The sequence below is a fragment of the Prunus mume genome, linkage group LG5 (assembly GCF_029339155.1).
Source record: "Prunus mume cultivar Tortuosa linkage group LG5, ASM2933915v1, whole genome shotgun sequence".
Taxonomy (NCBI): Eukaryota; Viridiplantae; Streptophyta; class Magnoliopsida; order Rosales; family Rosaceae; genus Prunus; species Prunus mume.
Window position 1 is genome coordinate 15,659,272 of NC_142702.1, and position 24,919 is coordinate 15,684,190.

General features: G+C 35.7%; 3 protein-coding genes and 1 pseudogene across 4 annotated transcripts; 3 read left to right on the forward strand and 1 right to left on the reverse strand.

The window, feature by feature from the left end:
• Positions 1–7,625: 7,625 nt before the first annotated feature.
• On the forward strand, positions 7,626–10,786 carry LOC103331390 (transthyretin-like protein). Of its 2 annotated transcripts, none has more exons than XM_008234013.2 (5): positions 7,626–7,954; positions 8,756–8,813; positions 9,011–9,112; positions 9,556–9,709; positions 10,161–10,786. In XM_008234013.2, the coding sequence occupies exons 1-5, from the start codon at positions 7,731–7,733 to the stop codon at positions 10,613–10,615; spliced, it is 993 nt and encodes a 330-aa protein (XP_008232235.2). In that variant the 5' UTR covers positions 7,626–7,730; the 3' UTR covers positions 10,616–10,786. The 2 variants fall into 2 exon arrangements, with proteins under 2 accessions (XP_008232235.2, XP_008232233.2); XM_008234011.2 differs by having other exon boundaries at positions 7,627–7,954; positions 10,158–10,786.
• Positions 10,787–14,085: 3,299 nt separating this feature from the next.
• On the forward strand, positions 14,086–14,874 carry LOC103331391 (uncharacterized). Its single transcript, XM_008234014.3, has 2 exons — positions 14,086–14,213; positions 14,462–14,874. The coding sequence occupies exons 1-2, from the start codon at positions 14,136–14,138 to the stop codon at positions 14,705–14,707; spliced, it is 324 nt and encodes a 107-aa protein (XP_008232236.1). The 5' UTR covers positions 14,086–14,135; the 3' UTR covers positions 14,708–14,874.
• A 308-nt stretch (positions 14,875–15,182) lies between these two features.
• On the forward strand, positions 15,183–15,847 carry LOC103331392 (SKP1-like protein 1 pseudogene; annotated as a pseudogene).
• A 5,375-nt stretch (positions 15,848–21,222) lies between these two features.
• LOC103324565 (cysteine-rich receptor-like protein kinase 25) lies at positions 21,223–24,594 on the reverse strand. The gene is made up of 7 exons (XM_008226637.3): positions 23,730–24,594; positions 23,448–23,582; positions 23,180–23,301; positions 22,845–23,055; positions 22,333–22,570; positions 21,856–22,006; positions 21,223–21,779 (listed from the first exon to the last, which is right to left on the reverse strand). The coding sequence occupies exons 1-7, from the start codon at positions 24,541–24,543 to the stop codon at positions 21,444–21,446; spliced, it is 2,007 nt and encodes a 668-aa protein (XP_008224859.2). The 5' UTR covers positions 24,544–24,594; the 3' UTR covers positions 21,223–21,443.
• Between the last annotated feature and the right edge of the window lie 325 nt (positions 24,595–24,919).

Sequence of the window (24,919 nt, forward strand, 5' to 3'; positions counted from 1 at the left end):
CAATCTCCATTAATTAACCACGCATCAAATACATAACAAACAAAATGTACTGGACAATAATAAAAGGAATGTCTCTCTAAACCATTACTAGTTTTCGTTGAGAAAGAGGGAATTTTAGGATTGAACAAGAGTATGATTTTGGGGAGCGATGTTGCAGAGAAAGGAAGAAAAGAAAAACTAAACGATAAGGTAGAGTAGTTGCAGAGAAATAAAGAAGACTAAGCTGATTAGAAGGACGTGTTTTGATCCTTGGGGAAGACGTCATAAAGATTGATTTTAAAAAAAAGGTTCACGTTAGGTTAGGGGTTGTTTCACATTACTTCAATCAGGGGTTTTTTTAATTTTTTTAATTATAAGGAGAATTGGGTTTGTTTTAAAGATGATGTATCAACTTAAAATTTCTTGGATTAAATTTTAATGAGATGACGTATACAGGAGAGAAATAAGCATATCACGGCAGATAAAATCCAAGCAGATGATCCATGTCCTTATATTAGATTAGAAAAGATTGTCCCTTGTATAACTATAAAAATAAAATAATAAATAATAAATAACATACGGAAAGTCATCATGGAAGTCATTTCATTTTCTCTTTTCTTATTTCCAGTAGTTGTAAATAAATGTGTCATAACTTGTAATCTAACAAGAGTCTAGCCCAATGAGAAAAAGCTTTTACTTGCAAAACAGTGGTCTCATGTTCGAACCCCTATAACACCTTGGTAGTGTGTGTGCGTGTGAGAAACCCTCTCTCCTTTGTAGTTCAAAGTATTGCTTGAATTTAAAAAAAAAATTATAATCTAATAAATAATTGCTTGTATCAAAATAAAATTTATGATAACAACCAAGTAGCTAATCCATCTACAATTTTCATAGTTTTTTGTTAAGGCAATCTTTAAAGGAGTTTAGTTTGTCTGGAAAAAAAAAACAAATCCTTAAAGGAGAGCCTAAAAGATGAATAATTTCCATTGGAATAACACTAGAGAGGCCAAATTTTGTGGACCACATTTGGATCACATTGTGTGAATGCATGGTGTGTTTATTAATCAAGAATTGGAATTCTCATTAGAATTGAATTCCACTTATGGAGAATTCCTGCATTTAGTTCACATCAAAGAATTGAAAAGTAAGTGGGGCCCACACAAAATTAGGAATTAAATTCTGATGTTGGAGGAATTCAATTATTGAGTTGGTATTCTAAGAGAACTAATCCATTAGAAAATTCATTATATCCTCACACAATTTTCAAAATTCCAAATTTCTCATATACTTTAACCCAATAACGAGGGCATTTTAGTAATTAGTACCACTTCTACCCCAATTTCATATGGTTTAATAAACAACTTCAATAGCAATCCGAAATCTAATTCTCCTTAATCCAACTCCTCCTCAATTAAATTCTCCTAATCCAATTATGGATTAATAAACATGTCATCTAGGTTGTTCCTTTCAAGAGGAGAGGATGTTGGAGTTTCAAATGAAAATATGTTGGAGGAACACTTGATGTCCTTTACGCCTCGATAGATGAACACATCCTCAAGTTAGTTTATTCACGTGTTAGTTTTTAATACTTTTTAACAATTGTATATAAGCTAATACTGTGCTTTGTGCAATATTCATTCTTTAATGAATAACCAAAAAAAAAATCCCAAACCCCAGCCACCCTATCTCTCTCTCTGGTTTTCTCTCTCTTCTCTCTTCCTTTGTTTTTGCCAAATACCTCTTCTGTTATCACGCCTCGCATTTGCCCCATTCCTCATGTTAGTTTATCATCACAAAAAAATAATGGTTTTAGTTAAATTTGAGATTACTCACTTAATTATATTTTTTTATATTTAAAACACCTTTCTCCTAAAACTTATTTTGAGGTTATCATAATTAGTAATACGTTTTAAGAAATAATTTAAAAAAATAATAAGTATCAAAAAGATATTTTTTTTGAGTATACCCAGTAAATTGGTGTTTGATATTTGGTGGTAGTAGTACGATTATATTTCGTTATTTATTTTAGTGATATGATATATTGTTCATCTTATTTATATAATATATATAAGAATATACAATTGTTGTATTAATAATTTTAATAATCATAATTAGGAATTTAAATATGAAACAAAATATATGTGATTTAAGTGAATAATCCTAATCCTAAACCCCAGCCACACTCTGTCTCCTCCCCCCCCAGGGGTGTTTGTCATCTCTCTTTTTTCCCCTCTTTCTTTAACAACAACCAAGCCCACCTTCTCTTCCCTCTTTTTCTCTTTTTTTTCAACAACCAAATCCAGATCTGGGTTTTTTTCATAAAAGTTTTGGGGTTAAGTGTGGCTTGGCTACTGGCGTTTGGGCCAGGTAAGGTCATTTGTGGTGGGTGGAATGGGTGCGTTGGGGCAGCAATGGCTATCGATGGGTGGGTGTGGTGCCGGGGGGTTTGAGAAAGCTTTAATTGGTTGAGCTAAATCACAGTGTGTAAATCTCCTTACTTGAAGCGAAAAGCTTTAGACCCGCGCATTAGAAATCCTCTTTTTTAGCACTTAGCACATCAAACAATTTCCCTCTCTCTCTCCTCTCCAACTTCCTCTCTATTCATACATCAAATCGAATACCAGTTCATCGCATTTTCGTTCTCCTTCTTTTATCTCTCCACCTTTCTCTTTCATCCATCTCCACTCTATTTTTCCAATAATAGGCTCAAAAGGTCCTACATCAACCTTCCACCTCCTCGCTTTAGTTAGAAATCCAGAAAAAGGGTTGCATGAGGGTTTGGCTGCGTCCTTAAGACCATCGACACGTGGTAGCGAACAACCTCGAAGGATTTACTTACGAAACTGTCCGAGGCCAATGTGGTCCTCGCAAGTTTGGAGTATTTCGTGTAAACCTCTAGGTTGTTCCGCTCATTACCTTAGAGGAGTGGAAGAGACTGTCTCAGCCACATCCGAACTGGAGGACCAAATGTGGAACCTCCATCCTACTGGCTTCACCAAAATAGATCGCCAATCACTTTTTATTTTTGGACGCTCTAGGTACACACTTGAGAAGTGGGTTGAAAAGCTTGACAAGATCGACAAGCTTCTCACAAGTCTGAAAAGGAAACACCATCACCAAACAGAAGAAGAAAGATTTAATAAAACATCACCAGTAGTATGTTGGGGTCCGTTCACCTAACCCATCGGTCTTTGCATGGCTGCAGCCTAATCCCCAAAATCCTTTTCACTCCTAGCCATTTTTTGAAGCCGTACTTGGGAACTCTTTTCATCAAAATCGTCTCGTCAAGTTCTGTCCATGAGTTGTTATCTTGAAGGGATGGTTCTTGCATGAAGTATGGACCTACAGAGAGGGGTTTGGATAATTGAAAAGTTTGAATTCAAGAATAAAAATAGGGCAGTGAAAGTAATAAAAGAGGTGGTTTTTTCACTGCTAACCTCTAAAACACTTGTAAAGGACAGAAAGGAAAAAAAAAACCATGAAAATCAGAACAAAGAAATAAAAGGTATCAATAAAAAAGAAATAGGAAATTGGGTTTTGATATTATATTTGAAGGGTCTAAATTCAAAATTTCAAAACAGAAGAGTGTAATTATAAGTGTAAGGAAAAGTTTCGTATATAGACTCATAAAAGAGGTGGGTTTCTCATTGCTAACATAAAAAAAGAACTCAACATAAGAATTCGTAAGGGTTTAGCTTTAGCTTGAAACCCAACAAAAGGGTTGCGCAAGGTTTTGGGTACGTCCTTAAGCCCATCGACAGGTGGTGGCGAACAACCCAAAGGATTTACTTACAAAACTGTCCAAGGTCAATGTGGTCTTGACAAGTTTGGAGTATTTCGTGTAAATCTCTAGGTTATTCCTCTCCATCTACCGTAAGGGAGTGAAAGAGATTGTCTTGGACACATCCGAGTTGGACCAAATGTGGAACATCCATCCCGCTTGGTTCACTGACTGTTTTTGGACGCTCTCGGGACACGCTTGAGAAGTTGAGACGTTGATTGCAAAGCTTGAAATGCTTGAGAAGATCAACGAGCTTCTCAAGATCATCAACCGCACGGCTACACTATATATATAAAGCAAAAGGTAGAGAATGGTGAAACATTCAAAATACCATAACATGCCCTTGATTAATGCAAACATTAAGAATTGAAATTATTAATTAAATGAGGATAATATGGTAAATTCACACTTTTTATATTTAAAAAAATTAAAATTAAAAGAGAAAACAGATAATGGATCCTATTTTTATGGAACACAACTACCCATTATTTTTTTTAATTCTAAAATAAATTTCAAATTTTTTTTAAAAAGCCTCTTCTTGCGGAAGCGCGTGCAGAGAGGCTAGTGTGTATATATATATAAAGGGAACCGCCTAGCGAATATGTGCCGTGTGTCAAAATAAGTATAGCCACACGGCTATACGATTTTTTAAACAAATAAAAAAAACCACGTATAGCTGCCCGGCAATACTATTTATATTATTTAAAAAAAAATAGCAATAAGTCGCCACATGTTGAATTACGTATAGCCGCGCAGCTATACTATTGTGAAACCCCGTATTTTTAAATATGTATATCAATATTTTATAAAATTAAATATTTATAATTATTAGTTTTTAAAACTATACAATTGATAATAATATATATATACATACATTAATTGTATGGCAAGCTACGTGAATCTAGCCATTAACTAGTATAGCCTATCAAATCTTATTGCGTGGCTTTAACTATATCAATTCATTTCAGCCTTATTTAATATATATATATATACATATTTAACACACTTTACAAAAGCATTTAGAAAGATTTTTGTTTGCTTACTAAGCTTTCTGTTAAAAATTGACATGTTGCAAATATGGAGTCCTCAAAACCAATTAAAGCATGAGGTGGGATATGTTGGTATGCGGTGTAAGCACAATAGGTATTCTTATATATAAAAACTTAATTGGAGAGTGCTCACTAAGCACTCTACAAAGCCAACACATAAGGCTATTTGGGGTGTGGCAGATTATTTTCAAGCCACCCAAGTAGTCTAGCAACCTATAGGCTAGTTATGTGGCACAATATTAAGCTTTCATCAATATTTTGGCTGACTCTAGCTTGCTATAAATAGCACTACCTAATAGTTCTTGTATTATAGGTTCTTCAAGTTGCGTTAGTTTTCTAAAAAAAGGAGACAGAGAAAAAAAGAGTGAGAACTAAAGTATGGTGAGATTTCAGAGAAGCTCAAAGTGTTTGGACTTGCAGCTGGGAGTTATACAATAGCTTTGGATTTGAGGTAGGGGGTTTTCTTGGGAAAGCTTTACATAAATTGATTTAATTAAATACTTTGAACACTATATTATGCTTGGTGACAACATGCAAACACCCAACATCAAGAATAATAATCAAATAATATTACCAAGCATAATATAGTGTTCATAGTATTTAATTAAATCAATTTATGTAAAGCTTCCCCAAGAAAAACCCCTATCTCAAATCCAAAGCTATTGTATAACTCCTAGTTGCAAGTCCAAACACTTTGAGCTTCTCCAAAATCTCACCACACTTTAGTTCTCACTCTTTTTTTCTTTGTCTCCTATTTTTAGAAAACTAACGCAACTTGAAGAACCTATGATACAAGAACTATTAGGTAGTGCTATTTATAGCAAGCTAGAGTCGGGCAAGATATAGATGAAAGCTTAATATTGTGCCACATAACTAGCCTATAGGTTGCTAAAATAATCTGCCACCCCAAATAGCCTTATGTGTTGGCTTTGTAGAGTGCTTAGTAAGCACTCTCCAATTAAGTTTTTATATATAAGAATACCTATTGTGCTTACACCTCATGCCAACATATCCCACCTCATGCTTTAATTGGTTTTGAGGACTCCATATTTGCAACACGTCAATCTTTAACAAAAAGCTTAGTAAGCAAACAAAAACCTTCTTAAATGCCTTTGTAAAGTGTTATATATAATATTAAATAAGGCTGAAATGAATTGATATAGTTAAAGCCATTCAATAAGATTTGATAGGCTATACTAGTTAATGGCTATATAGTTTTGAAAACTAATAATTATAAATATTTAATTTTATAAAATATTAATATACATATTTAAAAATATGGGGTTTCACAAATGGACAGTTTTTGATGTTGTACTTGGGAACTCCTTTCATTAAACCGAGTATAGCCCCGGCTATATTATTTATTTAAAAAAGGGGGACTGCTTAGAGATAAGGCATCATGTCAAAATAGGTATAGCCGCGCGGCTAGACTATTTTGAAAAAGTCAAGTTATTGATTTTCATATTTTGAGGTTTAAGATATGGGAAAGCTGATGAAGTTTCCGTCCATTACAGTAAGATTGGCAAAGCTGGCGGTTGACAAGGTTTTAACAGCACCATGTGGGACATCAGTTTTGTATCCAAGGAATGGAGGGAATCTGCATTATTTTACTGCAGTCACACCTTGTGTTGTTCTTGACATTATCAAGAAAGGTGAGAGGATTCTCACAAGTCTGCAAAAGGCAACACCATCACCAAACAGAAGAAGAATGATTTTATAAAACATCACCAGTAGTATGTCGGGGTCCTTCCACCTAACCCAGCGATCTTTGCATTGTTACGGCCTAATCCCCAAGATTCTTGACATCAATAGCCAGTTTTTGACGTTGTACTTGGGAACTCCTTTCATTAAATCCGTCCATGAGTTGTTATCTTTCAAGGTTGGTTCTTGCATGGTGTAAAATGGACATTGTTCAGAATTTCTAATGTAAAATGGACTACTCTACATGTGGTCACATAGTGAACTTTTTTGGTAGAAAGAAAAAAGAAAAGAACGATGAGAATCAGGAATCAGAGAACAATAAGAATGCTATCATGCTTGAGGGTTTGGCTTCTTCCTTAAGACCATTGAGAGGTAGTGAAGAACATCCCGAAGGATTTACTTATGAAACTGTCTGAGGCCAATATGGTCCTGGAAAGTTTGGAGTATTTCGTGAAAATTGTTTGGACCACCTGTTGATGTCGTTGTTGCTCATCATTTACACAGAGATCTTGGGATCCATATATGGGTTGGCACATAGAGACATAGAGATAGAGAGAGGAAAAGAGGATTTATCGGCGTCAAGGGGGGAGGTGGTTTTTGCCGACCATATGGGATGGCTGACAAGTCGGGAATTTGTCTTTACTGTTTTAAAGATAGAGAAAGTGGAGAAATATCAGCACTCTTTTCATGGGATACAATACAACAACCAACTCATTTCCTCTCTCTTAATTCTAAAGTGAACAAAAAAAAAAAAGAGTCATTTGGCACACTAGTTAATTTATAAAATAAAGTCGCAAAAGGCTCAACTAGTGTAATTGTGTGGAGTAATTGTTTTTCCGGAGTTTTAACATTCGTGTTATGTGTGTGAGTTAAACGTCCTATAAATTTTTTATTTTTATTTTATTGTCCACATGGAATCCAAACCCATGTTTGTCTGCCACATAAATTGACGATTTTAGCCCTTACATTAACGGTAATATTGACGAAGTCACAAGGTAGGCTCAATTTGACGAATAATAAAGAATAGAGGGATGATTTGAATGAAAAATTTAGTTAAGGAGCAAAATGTAAAAACTAATTATAAGAGGCAAATATAGTTCGTTCGTTATTCTCGTCATCACCTTTTGATTGTCCCCTCAATCTCCAGAGTCCAGTCTCGTAGTATCATAGAGAGCAGAGAAGAGAAGATCTTTATTTTTATCTATTCAAGAAAGAGAAAAATGGGATTACAATTTGAGGAGGACGAGTTCTTAGCATGTTGTGGAAGCACCAAATTCGCCAAAGAAATGGCGAAGGCATCCCCTTTCTCATCTCTCGACGAAGCTGTGACGACAGCCAGAGAAATTTGGTTCAACCAGGTTGATGTCAATGCTTGGCTCCAAGCGTTCTCTGCGCATCCTCAGATCGGACACTCGTCTTCTTCTTCTAACGCCACCTCTGCTCAGTTCAGTTGCTTAACCTTTTCTTCTGATTTATTTTCTTTATTTATTGCTAATCACAATTTTTTGTTTAAATTTTGACAACCATGAATGAAATCCACATAAATTATATAAATATTATGAGGGTACTTGAATTTTCACACCATTGCTGATCAGATGGGCACTTTTTTTCCCTCCTTCCTAACCTTCAATTAAGGCAATTAAAATAAAAATGGTTATTTTTTATCTTACAGAGAAGCCCAGTTCGGGTTTTAAACTCATCAATATCTTCCTGGGTTTTGGTAGATTGAGTTGATTCATGTCATCAATGGATTTGCTCTGGCTTGCTGAAACTTACTGTGTTTACTTATTTATTTGACCTTATTTCTCTCTGAATTTGTATTTAACTTACTGTGTTCTGATTTAACTTTTTAATGATGGCTCAGTACTACTGGGCACTAGTTACTCGATGCTTTTAGTGTTAGTATCATATTCAGTTAAGATTCTAATGCTGTTGTTTCTTTAGTTTACATTTTAATGTTTTAAACAAATGGGTTGACCATTTCAGTCCTCAGTTTCTTACACCAAGTTGTGTTTAGGCTGGGTTTCATTTACCATCTTGACCAGGCCTTTAAAGTTACATTTTTTGCCAGACGCCTTGTAGTTTTTTTTGTCAGTATATATAAATACATATATGAGCAAAGAAAAGACGACTGCCCTTGTTGAGTGCTGCCTAATTGATGCTATTCAACTCCCTTTCTTTCTCCTTCCAGTTTTTTTAGATATGCACTTATATTGAAATAAGTGGTCTAGACATAATTTTGCAGGTGGAGTAAGGGAGAGCAGGCAACTGCCTTAGCAACTGCCACTAATTCTAGCTTGCAGGTTTGTGTGCTTCAGAAATTTAATGAATATTTTATTTAAGCCTTTATTCCCCCTTCAAAAGAAATCAAATGTACTTAAGGTTTTGCTGTGCTTGCTTCTTCATATTTTAATAGTTTGCAGAAGTGAGAAAAAGAAAAATAATTTGATGTTTCCATTTCTGTTTGTTTATTTGAATGTTATGATCCTGGATTTTGTAGGAACTGTCTGAATGGAATGCTAAATACAGGCAGAAGTTTGGGTTTATATTTCTAATTTGTGCATCTGGAAAGAGTACTGATGGGATACTTGCTGAGTTGAAGGTAAGTTTTCAAGCACTTTTTCCAATATCTCCCCAAAGAGCTTAATCAACAATTTCAATGCATTTGGACAAGTAAGAGATAAATGATGAATGTTTCCCTCTCTGAAGAAATTGTGTACATGAGATATCCTGCGTTTTAGCAATCGCCATGAAATCAAACAATGACAAACATTGGTCTTCTATTAGCAATGCAGTAAACAAAGACCAACGCTTGAAGAGCAGTTGCTATTGTCCTTATTTTTGGACATGTTCAAATACATACTGTGCTTGGCAACACACAAGGAAATGTAAAGGGCATGTGAGATATTCACCAGACCTCGTGCTGATGTTGATTTTGTGATGCCTGTGGAATGGGGAGAACGATACCACTTCTGCCAAGACCATGCTCTACATACGTTGCATAAATTGTTTCTCAATTAATAAATTTACTTTTCCTCATTGCAGAAACGATATCCAAACAGGCCGATAGCTGAGTTTGAGATTGCAGCTCAGGAGCAGATGAAAATAACGGAACTCCGTCTTGTGAAGCTCTTTTCAACCAAAGAAAATGTTACCTCCACGTGCAACAAGAATCCCACACTTGCAAAGAAAGTGGAAGGTACTTTTGATTTCTTTTCCAGTTCTTCCATAATTGATTTCAATTTCTCATTATGCTTTTATGCAGTTTTGGGCTTTGCTTGTATCACAGTATTAGGATTGTCTATTTTACATTAACATACTATGACAACTTTCCTGAGTAGTCATACTGAAGATTTAGGCATCACTTATTCTAGGTTCACATAATGTGCCCTGTGTAAAAATTGGATAAGGCTGAGTATGATATTACTTAACATTTTGTTTACCAATATTTCCCTCTGAATTCAACCCAAAGCTACTTGAACTGCTCTGTTAATTTGTGCCCATTTCTTGCTTTCTAACAGATATCTGGTATGTTTTTCCAGCTGACATACAACTATAAACTTTTGAGAATTCTTAATTCAACTTTCTCATTTCTCCAAAAGAATCACAATTTCTAAATTAATGTTATTAATTTTTTGAAACCCTAGAAGATCGTGTGAGTGTAATCGGAGCCCATCTAACTGCTGCTTCCGATGCTTCATCTGTAAAAAAATCTCAAGCTCCACCTCGAACCCGTCCACCCATCACAACCCATGTCTTGGATGTTTCTCGAGGATCTCCAGGTGCCGGTATTGAGGTATGTTTGGAAATGTGGAAGGGTCCTCAACCTCGTCCCATGTTTGGTGAGTCAGATGTAGGCGGTTGGGTGTGTCAAGGGTCTTCAACCACGGATAATGATGGTCGAAGTGGTCAGTTGATGAGCATAGTTGATGTAGTGAACCCAGGCATATACAGGATAAATTTTAACACAGGTAAGTACTGCCCAGGTGGGTTCTTTCCTTATGTTTCTATCGTGTTTGAAATCAGAGAGTCACAGAAGTGGGAACATTTTCATGTTCCTCTGCTGCTGTCGCCTTTCTCATTCACAACGTACCGTGGAAGCTAGGCTTATGTGTAGTTCAGCTGAAAAATGAATTGCCTGTAATTTTACTTGATATTTTCTGGTTTGATGTGTGTAGTCAAAGGACAGTTTTGTTGATGTGAACTAAAATCTTTAAGAAGATAAACTCTGATGGAAAATAATATCGTTCTCCATGTATTAGTGCTGATAAGACAATTTCACTAACGGTGTGTTTGGATGAGGGAAATAAACTTGGGATTTTGACAAAAGTCGGAATTTCTAAATTGACATGAACCAATTCCCATATATGGATAAAAAAAATATAGAAATTTAGAAATTTTGCATGGGAAAAAACATGGAATTTGGAAATCATAAATCTCAACTTTAAATTATATATAAAAGTCGTCATTTCTAAAATCTCAAGAGAGATTGAGTTTTAAAAAAAAATGACTTTTCAAATAAAGGTTAAATTCCATGTTTTAAATCCGTCATCCAAACAAGAAACTTTACAAATTCTAGAACATTAATTTCCGTCATTTTAAATTCCGTTATTTATGAAATCCTTTGTACTTTTAAATTTTCTCGTCCAAATGCACCATAATATTCGAAGAGAATAAAGGTTTTTATTAATTCAATTCGACTCATTCAAGATAACAATATCTCTTAATTACAATCTCTTATGACGAACATAAAAAAAGAAACACATCTTAATTAAAACTATGAGGAAAATACAATTTGGGGGAAAGTGGATTTGTTTGGTTTTGTGGGTGCACTTTATACCAAGTTGCCTATGTATCCTATTGATGGAATCAAGCCAACTCGTAGTTCATTGGGAGTAATTTTTGATTTATGGTGATGGATATTTGGATGGAGATTTGGGTATGGAGATGCTAGTGTTTGGGGATGAATTTGGTTAAGTTGGGATTCAAATTTGGTTGCGGTTGCATCTAGTGGGATGCTAGACTGGCAACGTACTCTTGGCAGGATCAAACCGACCTAGTGTAAATTTGAGATGGCTCAAATCCATCAAGCGTGGAACCTGATCTTGGGTGAATTGATTTGCACACCCATTTGATGGGTTTAGTCCACTTCACATTTGGGTTTTGAGCCCAATCATCACATGGCTTCACTTAGCTGGGCTTTAACTGCGGAGTCCATAAACCTTTGTGGACCAGACGCCCTATCCTGCTTGAATTAGATTACTTGCACCACTCAAATTCTTGTTGGCAGCCAAGTGGTGGTCTTGGCTTTCTTTACTGTTCAGTTGGCGGGGTCTAAACCCCACTGCAAAGATACATACGTGCGCATAAATTACGGATATTACATACATATAATTTACACAACATGTGTATACTTGCTGCAACTTTGAGCTATTGAGGCAGAATTCCTTTCGGCTTCTTGACGTGCGACTGTAGTGGTGGGTTTAGAACTGTGTCTTGTTTAGTCGTTGATGGTACCGAGACCTGCCACTCTCTTCTTCCCTTTCTCTTTCTATCCTTGTAGACTCGGGCTACCCGAATAGAGGATACGGCCACTTATTTGATCAAGACACCAGCAAAGCCAAACTTTCCGCTTCGATTTGCTGACAACTCAATTTATTTTTTCCTTCTTTTTCTGGCGTGTGCTTTTTTTTTCTTTTGGTGAGATATTAGTCATATATCCATTCTTAACATGGAAACTATAAATAAACCATACACTATTTAATTTCTATAAACAAACTCAAAAAATGATAGCTGATCCTATTGAATTTAATTTTAATTATTAAATTATTTTGATACCCTATTAGGTGTTTTGAGCTTTTTTATAAGGTTTTAGGATTGAGTTTGTTTTAAGAAATCAATAACAGTTTTGTAATTTAAAAAAAGTTATAAGTCTTTTTGTTATGTTGTAAATGAACTTTGGGTGTGTTTCTATAATCCATTTTATATATGGTTTTTTTTATAATTTGGGCTCCTATATTGGGTATAATAGTGAATCTTTTTTTTTTTTTTTTTTTGAGTGTGTGGATACATGAGGTTTGATAGGTGCCATGGGAGGAAGGGGTAATCCACCATTGTGGTGGGAACCATTTGCAGTTTATTTTTATGTTCAAAATTTAACGCCAAACAAATGTAAATAGCAGTTTCCTTCATTTTGGAGAATTTCTCTGTTCAATGGATCAGTGCATCTAGCATTGCCCGAGCTGGCCAACGTCGGTTAATTTGCTCATCGTCCTACCAGGAGAAACCTCATAATCAGATTTGTTTGTTATTTTTTTGTCTGATGCAAGCTTGCTTTGGTACGGAAAATTATAAGCTTGCTAAGGTCATTCTTGCTGATTGATTCCCCAACACATTAAATGATGTGATGGTGTGTTTCTAATCAGGAATTAGAATTAGAATTAGGAATTGAATTTCAATTATTGAGGATTCTTTTGTTTACTTCACATCATGAATTAAAACGTAAGTAGGGCCCACATAAAATTAGGATTTGAATTTATGATTTTGCAAGAATTCAATTTTTGGGTGGGAAGTGATACTCTAATTCCTGAAAAACTAACTCATTAGAAATTCATTTTTTTACCCATTATATACTCACAATTTTAAATTTCCAAATTTTCCATCTACTTTAACCCAATAATAAACATATTTTAGTAATTTGTACCACTACTACCCCAATTCCATATGGTTTAGTAAACAACTTCAATATGAATCCGAAATCTAACTCTCCTCAATCCATATGATTTAATAAACAACTTCAATATGAATTCATAATCTAATTTTCCTTAATCCAACTCCTCCTCAATTTAATTCATCCTAATTCGATGTAAACATGCCATGAATGTGCTGAATAAAACATTCTCTTTTTTATTTTTTATTTTTTGGGGTCCAAGCCCAAAGTTTTTATTTTTAATCTGAAACATCCTTTTGACAGAACTTTTGGGACTTAACAGTGTGTTGTTTATGCGATGAGATAATTGTGACTCACAATTTGTAATTAGTTCGGTCACTATTTTGAGATGAAATTGATCCACTCCGGACTGTGCCCACTCACAATTTGTGAGGGCATTGGCATAATAGACAAGATTTGCAGTTATTAATAAGACTGTTCCAACCATAGCACTTTTTTTTTTTTTTTTTCTCAATACAAGTCATATTAGGGAAGAGAATTTTGAACACAAGACCTCGGTCATAGGTAAAAGATATGGTTATGAAATCAGGTGAGACTAAGTCCAAAGTTGAAGGGGCTGTTAATGGAATTAACCCCAGTTGAAAAACATACCTCAATGAAAGAACTTACTTAGAAATATGTTATTCAACTTAAAAACCGGATCTTGAATTGGCATTTGGGGATTAGAATTTAGAGCACTTGATGCAAGTCTCTTCAACATCGCCCACTAGTTTATAGTAAACATATGCATGCTTGACATGTGTCAACAATACATCCACAACAGAGAGAGAGAGATCACCTGCACTGCTAGATCGTTTAAACATCTCTATATATATGGTACATTTGAGCATTGTCCATTTAGAGCATTCTATAGTTGATTAAATTTTGTAAGGTTATTGTTAAGAGAAAAGGCAAGATGCAGGCTGTGAAGGACAAGATAAATGAAATGGGCGCACTGCGCAAGGTCAAGGCCGAGGCCAGGGCCGAAGAGAGGGTATGTATCTTACAACACTCTACAGTAAGATAACGCACATGGATCATATTTCTGGTTTACATCACCAGCTGCATCTTTACAAAATATGAAATGACTTATACATATAGGTCTTAAAATATGGTCCACAACATGTAGTCAGTAAATGTCGCCCACATAATCTTAGCATATAAGAATTATAAAAAAAAACTCTCTCTCTACATATTTTTTTATTAAATTATTTGTGGATTCTAATTTTATATGTATTGTAGGCTGAGAAAGAAGTAGCCAAGGCAAGATCCGATGTAGCTCATGAGGTGAGATTGGCTAAGGAGGCCGAGGCATCAATGTCATTGCATGTGGCGAAAGCTGGGGACATTGCTAGGGCTGGAGAAAAGTTTGCGCATGATCATCAAATGGTAGCTCATGCGCCTCAAAATACTACTAACACAGCTCATCAGGCTCGTTCTTCTGACAAGACATCGGGAGGTCCCCCAACTTACAACCCAATGTCTTAATTTTTTTTTTTTTTGCAATCATTCATTCTCTATATATGTATCCAAGTATTTGTAAGCTATTATTCATTCATATGCATGCGATTTGTATTGTTCATGCATATTGTCTATGTATGTTAATTTGTTTCTTATAGGAGTTAATTCGACTTCCCATTTAATTTTAGACAAAATCGTTAAATGTGCTACTTATTTTTTTAAATTTAATTTTTTTATGTTAGAGTAGAGTTGTTTGGAAAATTGACAAGCATAACGTAGGAATGTGAAGAAGAAGAGAATAAAAAAGGAAAAGAAACTTTCGATTTCGGCCATCAGCCAACTTTTCTTTGCCTAATTCATCAAAAATTTGGCTGATATGGTTGCATAAAATCATGCTACATGAAAAAGGATATACGACAATAAACAACGAAGAAGGAAAAGGAGAAAAAGAAAGAAAAAAAAAATTTCCCTTTCCTTTTTGTTACCCTATTTTGACTTTTTTTACAAAACTTTTCTTTTCCTAATGCGAGAAACATTTTCCTACACGAACAAAGTGCTACGAGTAGGCTATAAAATCACGTCAAGTCTATCAACCTTTGAAACTCGAAATTACTCAACCATTCCAAAGCCAGAAAAGAAAAACTCTCCCAAGTTCTCAACTCAAAGTCTTAGTTAATATTACAAAGAGCGAGCAAATCAATGGCCTCCGATGAGATGAAGAAGATAACCTTGAAGAGTGATGACGGTGAGACCTTCGAGGTGGAGGAGGCTGTGGCCATGCAATCGCAGACCATCAAGCACATGGTGGAGGATGATTGTGCCAACGGTGCGATACCTTTGCCAAATGTGACTAGTATCATCCTAGCGAAGGTCATCGAGTACTGCAAGAAGCACCATGAAGAGCATGTTGATGGCGAGAACAAAGAGGACATTAAGAATTGGGATGCTGGGTTCGTGAAGGTGGACTAGAGCACTCTGCTTGACCTAATCTTGGCTGCAAACTATCTGAACATCCAGAGTCTGCTGGATTTGACCTGTCAAACTGTGGCAGACATGATCAATGGAAAGACACCTGAAGCGATCCGTGAGACCTTCAACATCAAGAATGACTTCACGCCTAAGGAAGAAGAGAAAATTCGTAAGGAGAACCAGTGGGCATTCGAGTGAGAGAGTTGGAGATCCCCTTACATACATGTTATTATTACATAATTTGACTTTTTGTTATTTTTCTTCTAGTTATAATTCAACTTTTTTGAATAATAATAATAATAATAATTTTTTTCTTAGGTGATCACTCAGATACAACCAAGATTTATGCACAAACTCTTTTGCCAAATATTTTTAGAGTAATGCTACACTTACCACATTTTTATCCCACATTTCTATATCACATGATGTAGCATGTCCATATCATATACCACATCAATTAAATGAATGACATGTATTTTAATAAATAAAATTAGAAAAACAGAAACTAGTATTTTACATGATGTGGTATGTACACATCAGTTTCACATTATACGGTATAAAATTATAGTATAAAAAATGTGATAAGACTAGTATTATTCATATTTTTATATCTAATGATACAAGAGTTATATCTCCTTGTTTTGTGTGTTAATAGCACGAAACTTCTTTGTTCTCGATATAGTTCTTAACAAATTACATCTTGTTGATGCTCTTTTTCGGAGAGAGTTAATTTAGAGAAAAGGTTTGTCTTCAGTAGTGGAGAAGGTGAGAACCTTCAACAAGGGAAGAACCTGCAGAAGACAAAGTAGGAGAAGTAGTCGTTAAGCGGACACCATGTGATGCCGAAGGCTCTCCGATGCTTAAGTCACTAAGAGTAGTAACTTTGGCAGAGTAACAGTAAAAGTAAGAAAGTAAAACTGTTGATGCTATTTTCCGGAGAGGGTCAACTTAGAGAAAATGGGTTTGTCTTCAGCAGTGGAGAAGGTGAGAACCTTCAACAAAGGAAGAACATGCAGAAGACAAAGTGGGAGAAGCAGTCTTTAAGCTTCAGACACCGGTGTGGTGCCGGCCTGTTGGGGTCTTTTTCGTCCAAAGGCTCATCTAGGCTTTGTTGATTCTTGGATCACCATAGAGTGATGAATGAAGACTTCGTTGCCCCCTTATCTGAGTTAGCGAGAACTAGGCCCAAAGTATCCCGAGGGAGAAGTAAGTCCCGGGGAATACTTTGTTCTTCTTCCAGCGGCTGCAAGTTTTGTGTTGATGTTTCTAGCAGCTCAACGAAGAGTTGAAGATGACTTGCTTATGTTGATATGAGATTATATGAGCTTGGCATGAGAACTTGGAGTGTGGGAGCTAGAGATCACAATTAGCAAATGAGAATACATGTGCTTGGCTTGATGTTGGATATGTTCGAGTTTGGTGTTGATAATTTGTTGTGTATGGCTATGGCTATGAGGATTTAAGAGTTTCAAGAGAAGGAAGGATAGAAGGAAAGGTGATGCTTGAGTTTCAAGTTTGAAGGTTATAGATGTTTAAAGCTTGGAAGGAAGAAAAAATTTGGAGCTAGGTAATGCTTTATGGATTTAAGAGTTTCAAGAGAAGGAGGATGGAAGGAAAAGCTTGAGGTTTAAAGGCTATGGTGTTTAAAGCTTGGAATGAAGAAAAAGCTTGGAGCTAGGTGATGCTTTATAGAGGTTGGTGGTTGCTCGGATGCTTGTAACAGCCGAGTGAAGGAGTGTTGGCTGAATAAAAATTGGTCCCCTTTTGCTTGAGCCATGAATGCCAATTTATAGAGGGTGAGGGTTTTCCTTTATTTCCAATAGATAAAGGGAAGTGCTGGAACCAACATATTTTCAGTGGTTAAAAGGGAGCACTAGGGCATACTATTTTCCAGCGTGTAAAGCTAGGTACCATAAACTGATTATTTCCTATGGATAAAATGAAGCATTGGAAACTGCTTGTTTAGTGGGTAATAAGAAGTGCTGAAAAAGGCTTGTTTCCAATGGGTAAGCTAGGTATTTGGAAAATGACTATTTCCTATGGGTAAAAGGAAGTGCTTGAAAAATATCTCATTTGCTCACCCACATTGGAGAACTCTAAGTAATGGGCTTGTAATTTGGTGCTCCCAAGTAGCTAGCCCAAAGTCTCCATTATCCAAGAGCTTCCGTGGGCCTTGTGGACCTCTGTAATCTTCCACACCACAATTCCTCATGCAAGCCCCGTAAACCATATAACTTGGATTCATGTGAGCTTGATAGGTGATTGGCAAGGAAAAAATGTATTATTAGTTTGGCATGACATATACTCTATTTCTATATTTATTTAATGAATTAAATCCCAAAATACAGCTTGGATTAACATATGACCGACATTATATGTTATTTTGGGCTTTAAATGTCTTTGGGCTTCCCGTGACTTTTTTGGGCCTCAACACGGCCGAAGGCACTCCGATGCTTAAGTTAGCTAAGAGTAGTAACTTTAGAAGAGCAACAGTAAAAGTAAGAAAATAGTTACCCTTTTTACTTAGGTATTGTTCCCTATTTATAGGGAAGTGAAAATGGGTGATTTGCATAGAATTTCGATGTGGGACTTTGTGCAAGTCGCTGTGGTAGTGACACGTGTCTCGGAGATTAGGTTTGATAGTTTGAGAGTTTGGCAGTCGGGAGTTTCAGAAGTGTCTAGCACCTTGGAAGAGTGTCTTCCTTGGCAGAGGAGAAGGCGTGTCTGTCTTGGTGCTAGTTGTTTTGAGGCTGGATATGCTCAATTGATTATGGTGTAAACACATTTCTTACAAATTAAATTCAAATTGTAAACTTCATCATACTAATAGATCAAATTCGATGTAGCAATATACAACTACCACATGCAAGGAAATCTTCGTCTCTCCAAATTGTTGCAATCAACACAAAGTGAATTATTTCATTTATTTTCCTTAAAAATTTAGACATGTAGAACTTGATTGCTACCTAAATAATGTAGGACTGGTATTTTCAAAAGTGAAATGATAAGGACAAAAGTGAGAAACAGGTTAAACTAAGGGACCAAACATATAATTTGTCTAAAGTGAAAAATAGAAAGCAAGTCAAGAACTTTCCTTGGTTGTAAAAGAGGTTGGGCGTAAGTGAGATTGGAAGGGCCATGGGCGTGTCCATATATGGGTCCAATATTACAAATTACTTTTACCAAGAGACATGAATGAACGCTAAAAACACATAACTGGACTGGACAGTAAAATATCAGGACGAACAGAACATTTTCCTCATGCCTTGGACCAATGAACCTCAATACTACATACATAAGTGTCAGAGACAGACATGACTTTAGCCGAGTTGGTTAGAGTGGGTGTGCTCCTCATTCTGCATTCTAAGTTTGAATTCCTCTTTCTGTAATTTAGATTAGCTTAAAATAAAACTATCGCTTGTATCAAGAAAAAAATTCCAATTGGACCAATGAACCTCAATACTAGCCAGATATGTTTACACTAAATAAATGAGTCATCCATAATTTATTTCAACACCATAAATGGTCCAACCAACCCACATCTATCTGGCTTTACAATTAAAACATCGTCAACTCTATATATACCTTGCTTTGCTTTTAGGAGAATGAAACTACAACAGAGCCACCTTAAAATCATCAAATCTCCCAATCTCTTCCAACAAGAATCACTAGCTCTTCCTCTTCATGACAAGAAAGAAAATTGACCTTGCATACATAAAAAATGATGCTGCAAGAAAAACCACCTTCAAGAAAAGGAAGAGCGGACTGATGAAAAAGGTAGGTGAACTCAGTATTCTATGTGGAACTGATGCATGTGCAGTAATTTATGGTCAGCATCAAGCCAACCCTGATGTTAGTCCATGCCCTGATGGAGCCCTACGAACAATCACAAGGTTTAAGCAGATGTCCAAGATGGAAAGGAGTAGGAACATCCTGAATCAAGAAAGCTTTCTTAGGCAAACGATAACTTAAAGCTGATGAGAAATTGAAGAAACAGATGAATGACAACCAAGAGAAGGAAATGATGATACAAGCCATTTACGGGAGCCTTCCAGCTGACTGGTTGCAAAACTTGAGTCATGTTGATTTGAATGACTTGTGGCTGTCAGTGGAGAAGAATATAGAGGCAATTGCGGAAATGATGACCTCACTGGAAAAACCATGATGACCATGAGGCTTTAAGAAATTGATGTGTATCTTTGAATTGGATTAAAAAAAATTACCCTCTTATTGAATTTCCAATGTGTTTGATTTGTATTCTTTTTCTTCTTCAATGCATCTTGAACTCAAAACATTCAAAATCTTAACCACTATCATGCCCTCTAAGTAAGATGGACACTATTGGGCATTTCTTCCAATTAAAGAATGAACCCACTTTACCTTGTATGCAATCTAATTAAATATTACATACATTTTTTCTTGCAAAGTTTCAGAAACTTATTAATTAGCCACTATTAATTTGGATTTAATGCTAGAAAACGATAAGAATGATTTAAAACTCATAAATATGAGCTTTGGTTTAAACTCAATAGGAAGTTTAGTATTGTGATAGATAATAACCCAAGTTCACCGAATCGGGATAAGTTCAATGACTAAACTTTAGCATCTAACTTTACAATAATGTAATTAGAAAACTTCAAAATTACAAAAATTGCCACTCCGTCTTAGTCAATCACACAATTTAAGAGGAGGGCATCATTGAAATTTGATTTAATTAATAATTAGTATTTAAATATTTTATTAAAGAAAAAAATTAATTACTATTTATTAGTAATATAATTTTAGAAGTTAATTAAAATATTTAATACTAATTATTCACTAAATAAATAATAATTAAAACATAATTACAAATGACAGTAACTAAAAATTGGCAAGATATTTCAAACGTGTAGCCGGGCGGCTATCCTCTATAAAAAGAATATTTCAGTGGTATAGCCGGGCGGCTATACGTTTTAAGAAAACATTTCAACAGTATTGCCGCCCCGTTGACACCTAAATAGAAAGTTTCATAAGTATAGCCGATCGGCTATACTCTTTGAATAGAATGTTTCAAACATATAGCCGTACGGCTATACCGTTAAATAGCATAATATTAATTTCTCTTTTTTAATTACTTTAATAACTAGTTTTGTTTTAATTAATATTTAGTTGGTGAAAAATTAGTATTTAAATATTTTATTCAAGAAAAAAGTTAATTACTATTTATTAAGTAATATATTTTATCAAGTTAATTAAAATATTTAATATTAATTTTCAATAAAGAAATAATAATTAAAACATAACTACAAATATAAGTAACTAAAAAAATGATAAGATATTACTTAATTACGAAAAAAGAATTTGTTTTAAAAAAATTATTGACCTTAAGATACTAAGTTTATATATATTTTTTATGAACTACATACCATGTCAAAAGTATAATAGTGCGGCTATACTATATAAGTAGAATATTAAATAAATATTTCAGAAGTGTAGCAGCGCTGGTATACTCAACAAGTAGAATATATTTCAAAAGTATAGTTGCGCGGCTATCCTCTACGAGTAGAATATTAAATATATAATTAACAAGGTGATTGAACCCTCGAATCATAATATTATAAGAAGCAAACACTGTCAAATAAAGACAACGCTACATCGGCAACCAAACCAATACAGAGGCCCCTATGCCTACGGAGCAGAGACTAACTATACTAACAATAAACAAAACAGCTAGATCAACCATGAAACGCATAGAGAAATGAAACAAAATCAAAGAACTTCCAAAGTACAGTCTTGCAAGATTGTTCGATATACACTAACGTGGGTGTAATTCAGTAATTGATGCTTCGTTAATAGAAAATGGCAACGACTTGCTAGTAGTGGGATCAGATGATTCAGTGGTTAATGATGGCATGTTCAGCTCTGTACTACTATGCAGGACAAATGCTGGCATTTGAGGTAATGCCATAGTAACAGAGTAACTGCTTAGCATGAGAACTATGGATTGCATTGTGGGTCTCTCGTCTGGATTTTCCTGAACACAGAGTAACCCGATATGGACACATCTAGTTACTTCAGCTTTTGCATAAGAATCTCTTAGATTTGGATCCAATAATTCTAAGGGTGTCCCGTCCCTCCAATGTCTCCAAGCCTGCAAATTTTTTATTTACTTTTAGTAACAGACTCATTCTAAAAAGGTTGACCATGAGTATTCAGCTTATACTTACATAGCTCAAGAGGTCTTCGCCACGGTCTGAGTTATAGAAACTAATGTTCTTCTTGCCAGTTACAATCTCTAAGATCAGGACACCAAGACTGTACACATCGGACTTCACAGAGAACTGTCCGTGCATTGCATATTCTGGAGACATGTAACCACTACAAACCAGCAGCATCAATAAAGTTCTAATATTAGTCCAAATACAGTGTGAACATGTTAAAACTCATCTAGCAATCAGTGTGTCAATTAACTTGTAATTCATAAACAGGGTAACCAATAGTGTCTATCTGATAACACTAGCGGAAGCATATATAAGAAAGAACCCTGCATTAACAGAGCTTCTCCATCTTGTCTGAGTTGAGGTGAATTCTTGAGATATCAATTTGATATCTTTTTTTCTAGTGATTACTTTTCAGGATGGGAAAATCAATCAACTCGTTTATGCAGATTATGTGAACATAAACAAAGTTCTGTTATTACTTACAATGTTCCCACAATCCTTCTTGTGCTCCCTTGAGTTTGGTCAACTCCAACTATTCTTGCCATGCCAAAATCTGCAATTTTTGGGTTCATGTCCCCATCTAACAATATGTTGCTTGCTTTAAGATCGCGATGTATGATTTTAAGCCGAGAATCTTGATGGAGATAGAGAAGCCCTCGAGCAATCCCGCCAATAATCTTGTATCTGCTTGACCAATCCAATTTTACTTGGTTCTCAGAGTCTGCACACATTTGTCCAATAGAAGTATACAGGTTAGAATAAGTAAAACAACAGACATACAAATATAAATATGGAGGAATTCATTTCATTTCACTAAAATTAAGACAAATTAATAGACATACAAACATAATTCTGAAATATATTTTCTTTTCCTCAGTGGCTTTGCCTCTTGGGAATGTTGCGCTTGGTTTGTGAACTAGAAAGTGAAGTGTAATTTTATCATTAACTAATCAAATAGCATATGGTATCACATGTGATGTTAGAAGGGCACAAACCGAATAGAAAGTGGTCAAGGCTTTTGTTCTCCACAAGTTCGTAAACAAGTATCTTTTCTTCTCCTTCAGAGCAAAATCCCAATAGCCTCACTAAATTTCTGTGCTGAAGCTTAGCTACTAAAACCACCTCATTTTTAAACTCTTCGACACCTTGCCCGGAGCCTGTAGATAACCTCTTCACAGCTATTTGTTGCCCATCAGGAAGTATACCCTGAAAATATTGCAACCAATAATCTTTATACAAACATCTAAATACAACTTTCGTAAGTTTAATACATTTTGATGAACTCTGGCATGACTTAAATTCACCAGATTTGGTAAGCCAAAATCCCAACCTCATAAACCTCACCAAAGCCACCTTCCCCTAACCTGTTCTGATCAGAGAAATTGTCCGTGGCTGCTTCAATTGTACGCAAATCAAACTGCAATGACTCCACACTATTAATTTCGTTCCCCACTGCACAATCAAGAAGTAGGAGGTATTAATTAATTATGGACTAATAAACTACTGAACACGATTAGGAATCGAATTGTTCAAGAGAGGAGAATACATAAGTTGGGTCTGGAAAGGAAGTTATAAAACTTTTCAATGTATTTTTTTACCATTTTGTTGTTGTATAACATTGTATTTTTTCCTTGCTCTCCTTCTAAAGAAACAGCAGCCTACCAAGAAGAGCAATATGGCAATTGGAACCACAATGGCCACTATAATCAAAGTTGAGATTTGGTCATCATTTCCTGCACAGAGTATAAGACACAAATTAATGGTCATCCCTATGTTTGTGTAAATTAGTTCTACGAACGTTGCTTTCTAAATATATAATTAACCAATTAGAACAAATACATGAGCTATAGCTTAGCCCAGCTGCTATTAATTAATTTTACCTTGAGACCTTGTAACTGAAGCAGGAGGTGGAGGAGGAAGAAGCAGTGGCGGAGGAGGGGCAGTAACAAATGTATAAAATGGATACACTTCATATCTAACATTACAACTAGGATACAAAACTCTTCCTCCTTGCTTCCCATTACAACAAGCCGGAAGAAGTGCAATAGCTCCTATAAGACACCGATCACAGGCGGTGCTTGACAGGTCCGGCGTGCATTGCACGAGGCTGTACAACTCCTGAAACGCTGTAAAGTTTGCCTTTTTTGCCGCAAACTTTTTAGTTCCGGAGGCCATATTTGCTGCCACAGGCACCAAGCCATTGATTGTTTCCGCCAGTACCTCATTAAACCGGTTTGGATCAGTAATATTTCCCACGTTCCACAAAGAAACACTTGGGGCTTCATCCATATTGCCGAAAAAAGACACGTTTGAGTAGCGTAACATGCAATCATCGTACCAAATTATAGTGACTTTTCTTAAGGGGCAGTACTTTTGGACCGTTTCATTGGCTGCAGTAGCCACACAAACTTGGCATACATCGGATGTGAGATCAGCACGGCATAGAAAGGAGCCATAAACTGCAGCGTTGGGATATTGGGAGCCAGCGGTGGTGTTGTAGAAACCGAGTTCACGGGTGGCGTTGGAGGTGAGAGAAGAGAGGAGGATATTAAGATTGAATTCGTAGGTGCTGTTGGGAGTGAAACTGGTTGTGTTAGAACAGAAGTGGTAGCAGTATTCAGCTTCATTCAAACTGCTAAGGCTAAGCAAGCCAAGCACAAGGGTCATCAACACACTGAGATTGAAGGAAGCCATTTTGATAATCAATCAATAACCTCTTCCTGATGATCACGATCACCTCCTTCTACAATGTGTAAATAGGACGGGTTTAGCTGAGCTAATCTACCTTTAGGCTGAGTTTGGCGTGTTTGCTCTGGTCAATTGTTGTGATGTACTCGGAATATATAAAAATTTCTCTATGAATTGACAGGAGTGTTAAGTGTTAAAGTATAAAGGGATTAATATGTAGATGTTGACAAGTGTCATAATCTAGGCCAAAGAAAGAGATATAAGCTCTCTCTTATATACTGGAGCCAAGCTTAGAAATGTACAATCTGAACTTGGCTCCAGTCTATAAGACACTTGCCTAGATTATGACACTTGTCAACATCTACACATTAATCCCTTTATA

Bases quoted from the DNA above. Each gene is read 5' to 3' on its own strand.
- LOC103331390 (XM_008234011.2), top strand. From the start codon at position 7,731: ATGGGATTACAATTTGAGGAGGACGAGTTCTTAGCATGTTGTGGAAGC. The intron at 7,955-8,755 runs GTTCAGTTGCTT...ATAATTTTGCAG, and splicing joins TCTAACGCCACCTCTGCTCA to GTGGAGTAAGGGAGAGCAGG. The intron at 9,710-10,157 runs GTACTTTTGATT...TTGAAACCCTAG, and splicing joins ACTTGCAAAGAAAGTGGAAG to AAGATCGTGTGAGTGTAATC.
- LOC103331391 (XM_008234014.3), top strand. From the start codon at position 14,136: ATGCAGGCTGTGAAGGACAAGATAAATGAAATGGGCGCACTGCGCAAG. The intron at 14,214-14,461 runs GTATGTATCTTA...TATGTATTGTAG, and splicing joins AGGCCAGGGCCGAAGAGAGG to GCTGAGAAAGAAGTAGCCAA.
- LOC103324565 (XM_008226637.3), bottom strand. From the start codon at position 24,543: ATGGCTTCCTTCAATCTCAGTGTGTTGATGACCCTTGTGCTTGGCTTG. The intron at 23,302-23,447 runs GTAAAAAAATAC...TTGATTGTGCAG, and splicing joins TGTTATACAACAACAAAATG to TGGGGAACGAAATTAATAGT. The intron at 21,780-21,855 runs GTAAGTATAAGC...AAAAATTTGCAG, and splicing joins GCGAAGACCTCTTGAGCTAT to GCTTGGAGACATTGGAGGGA.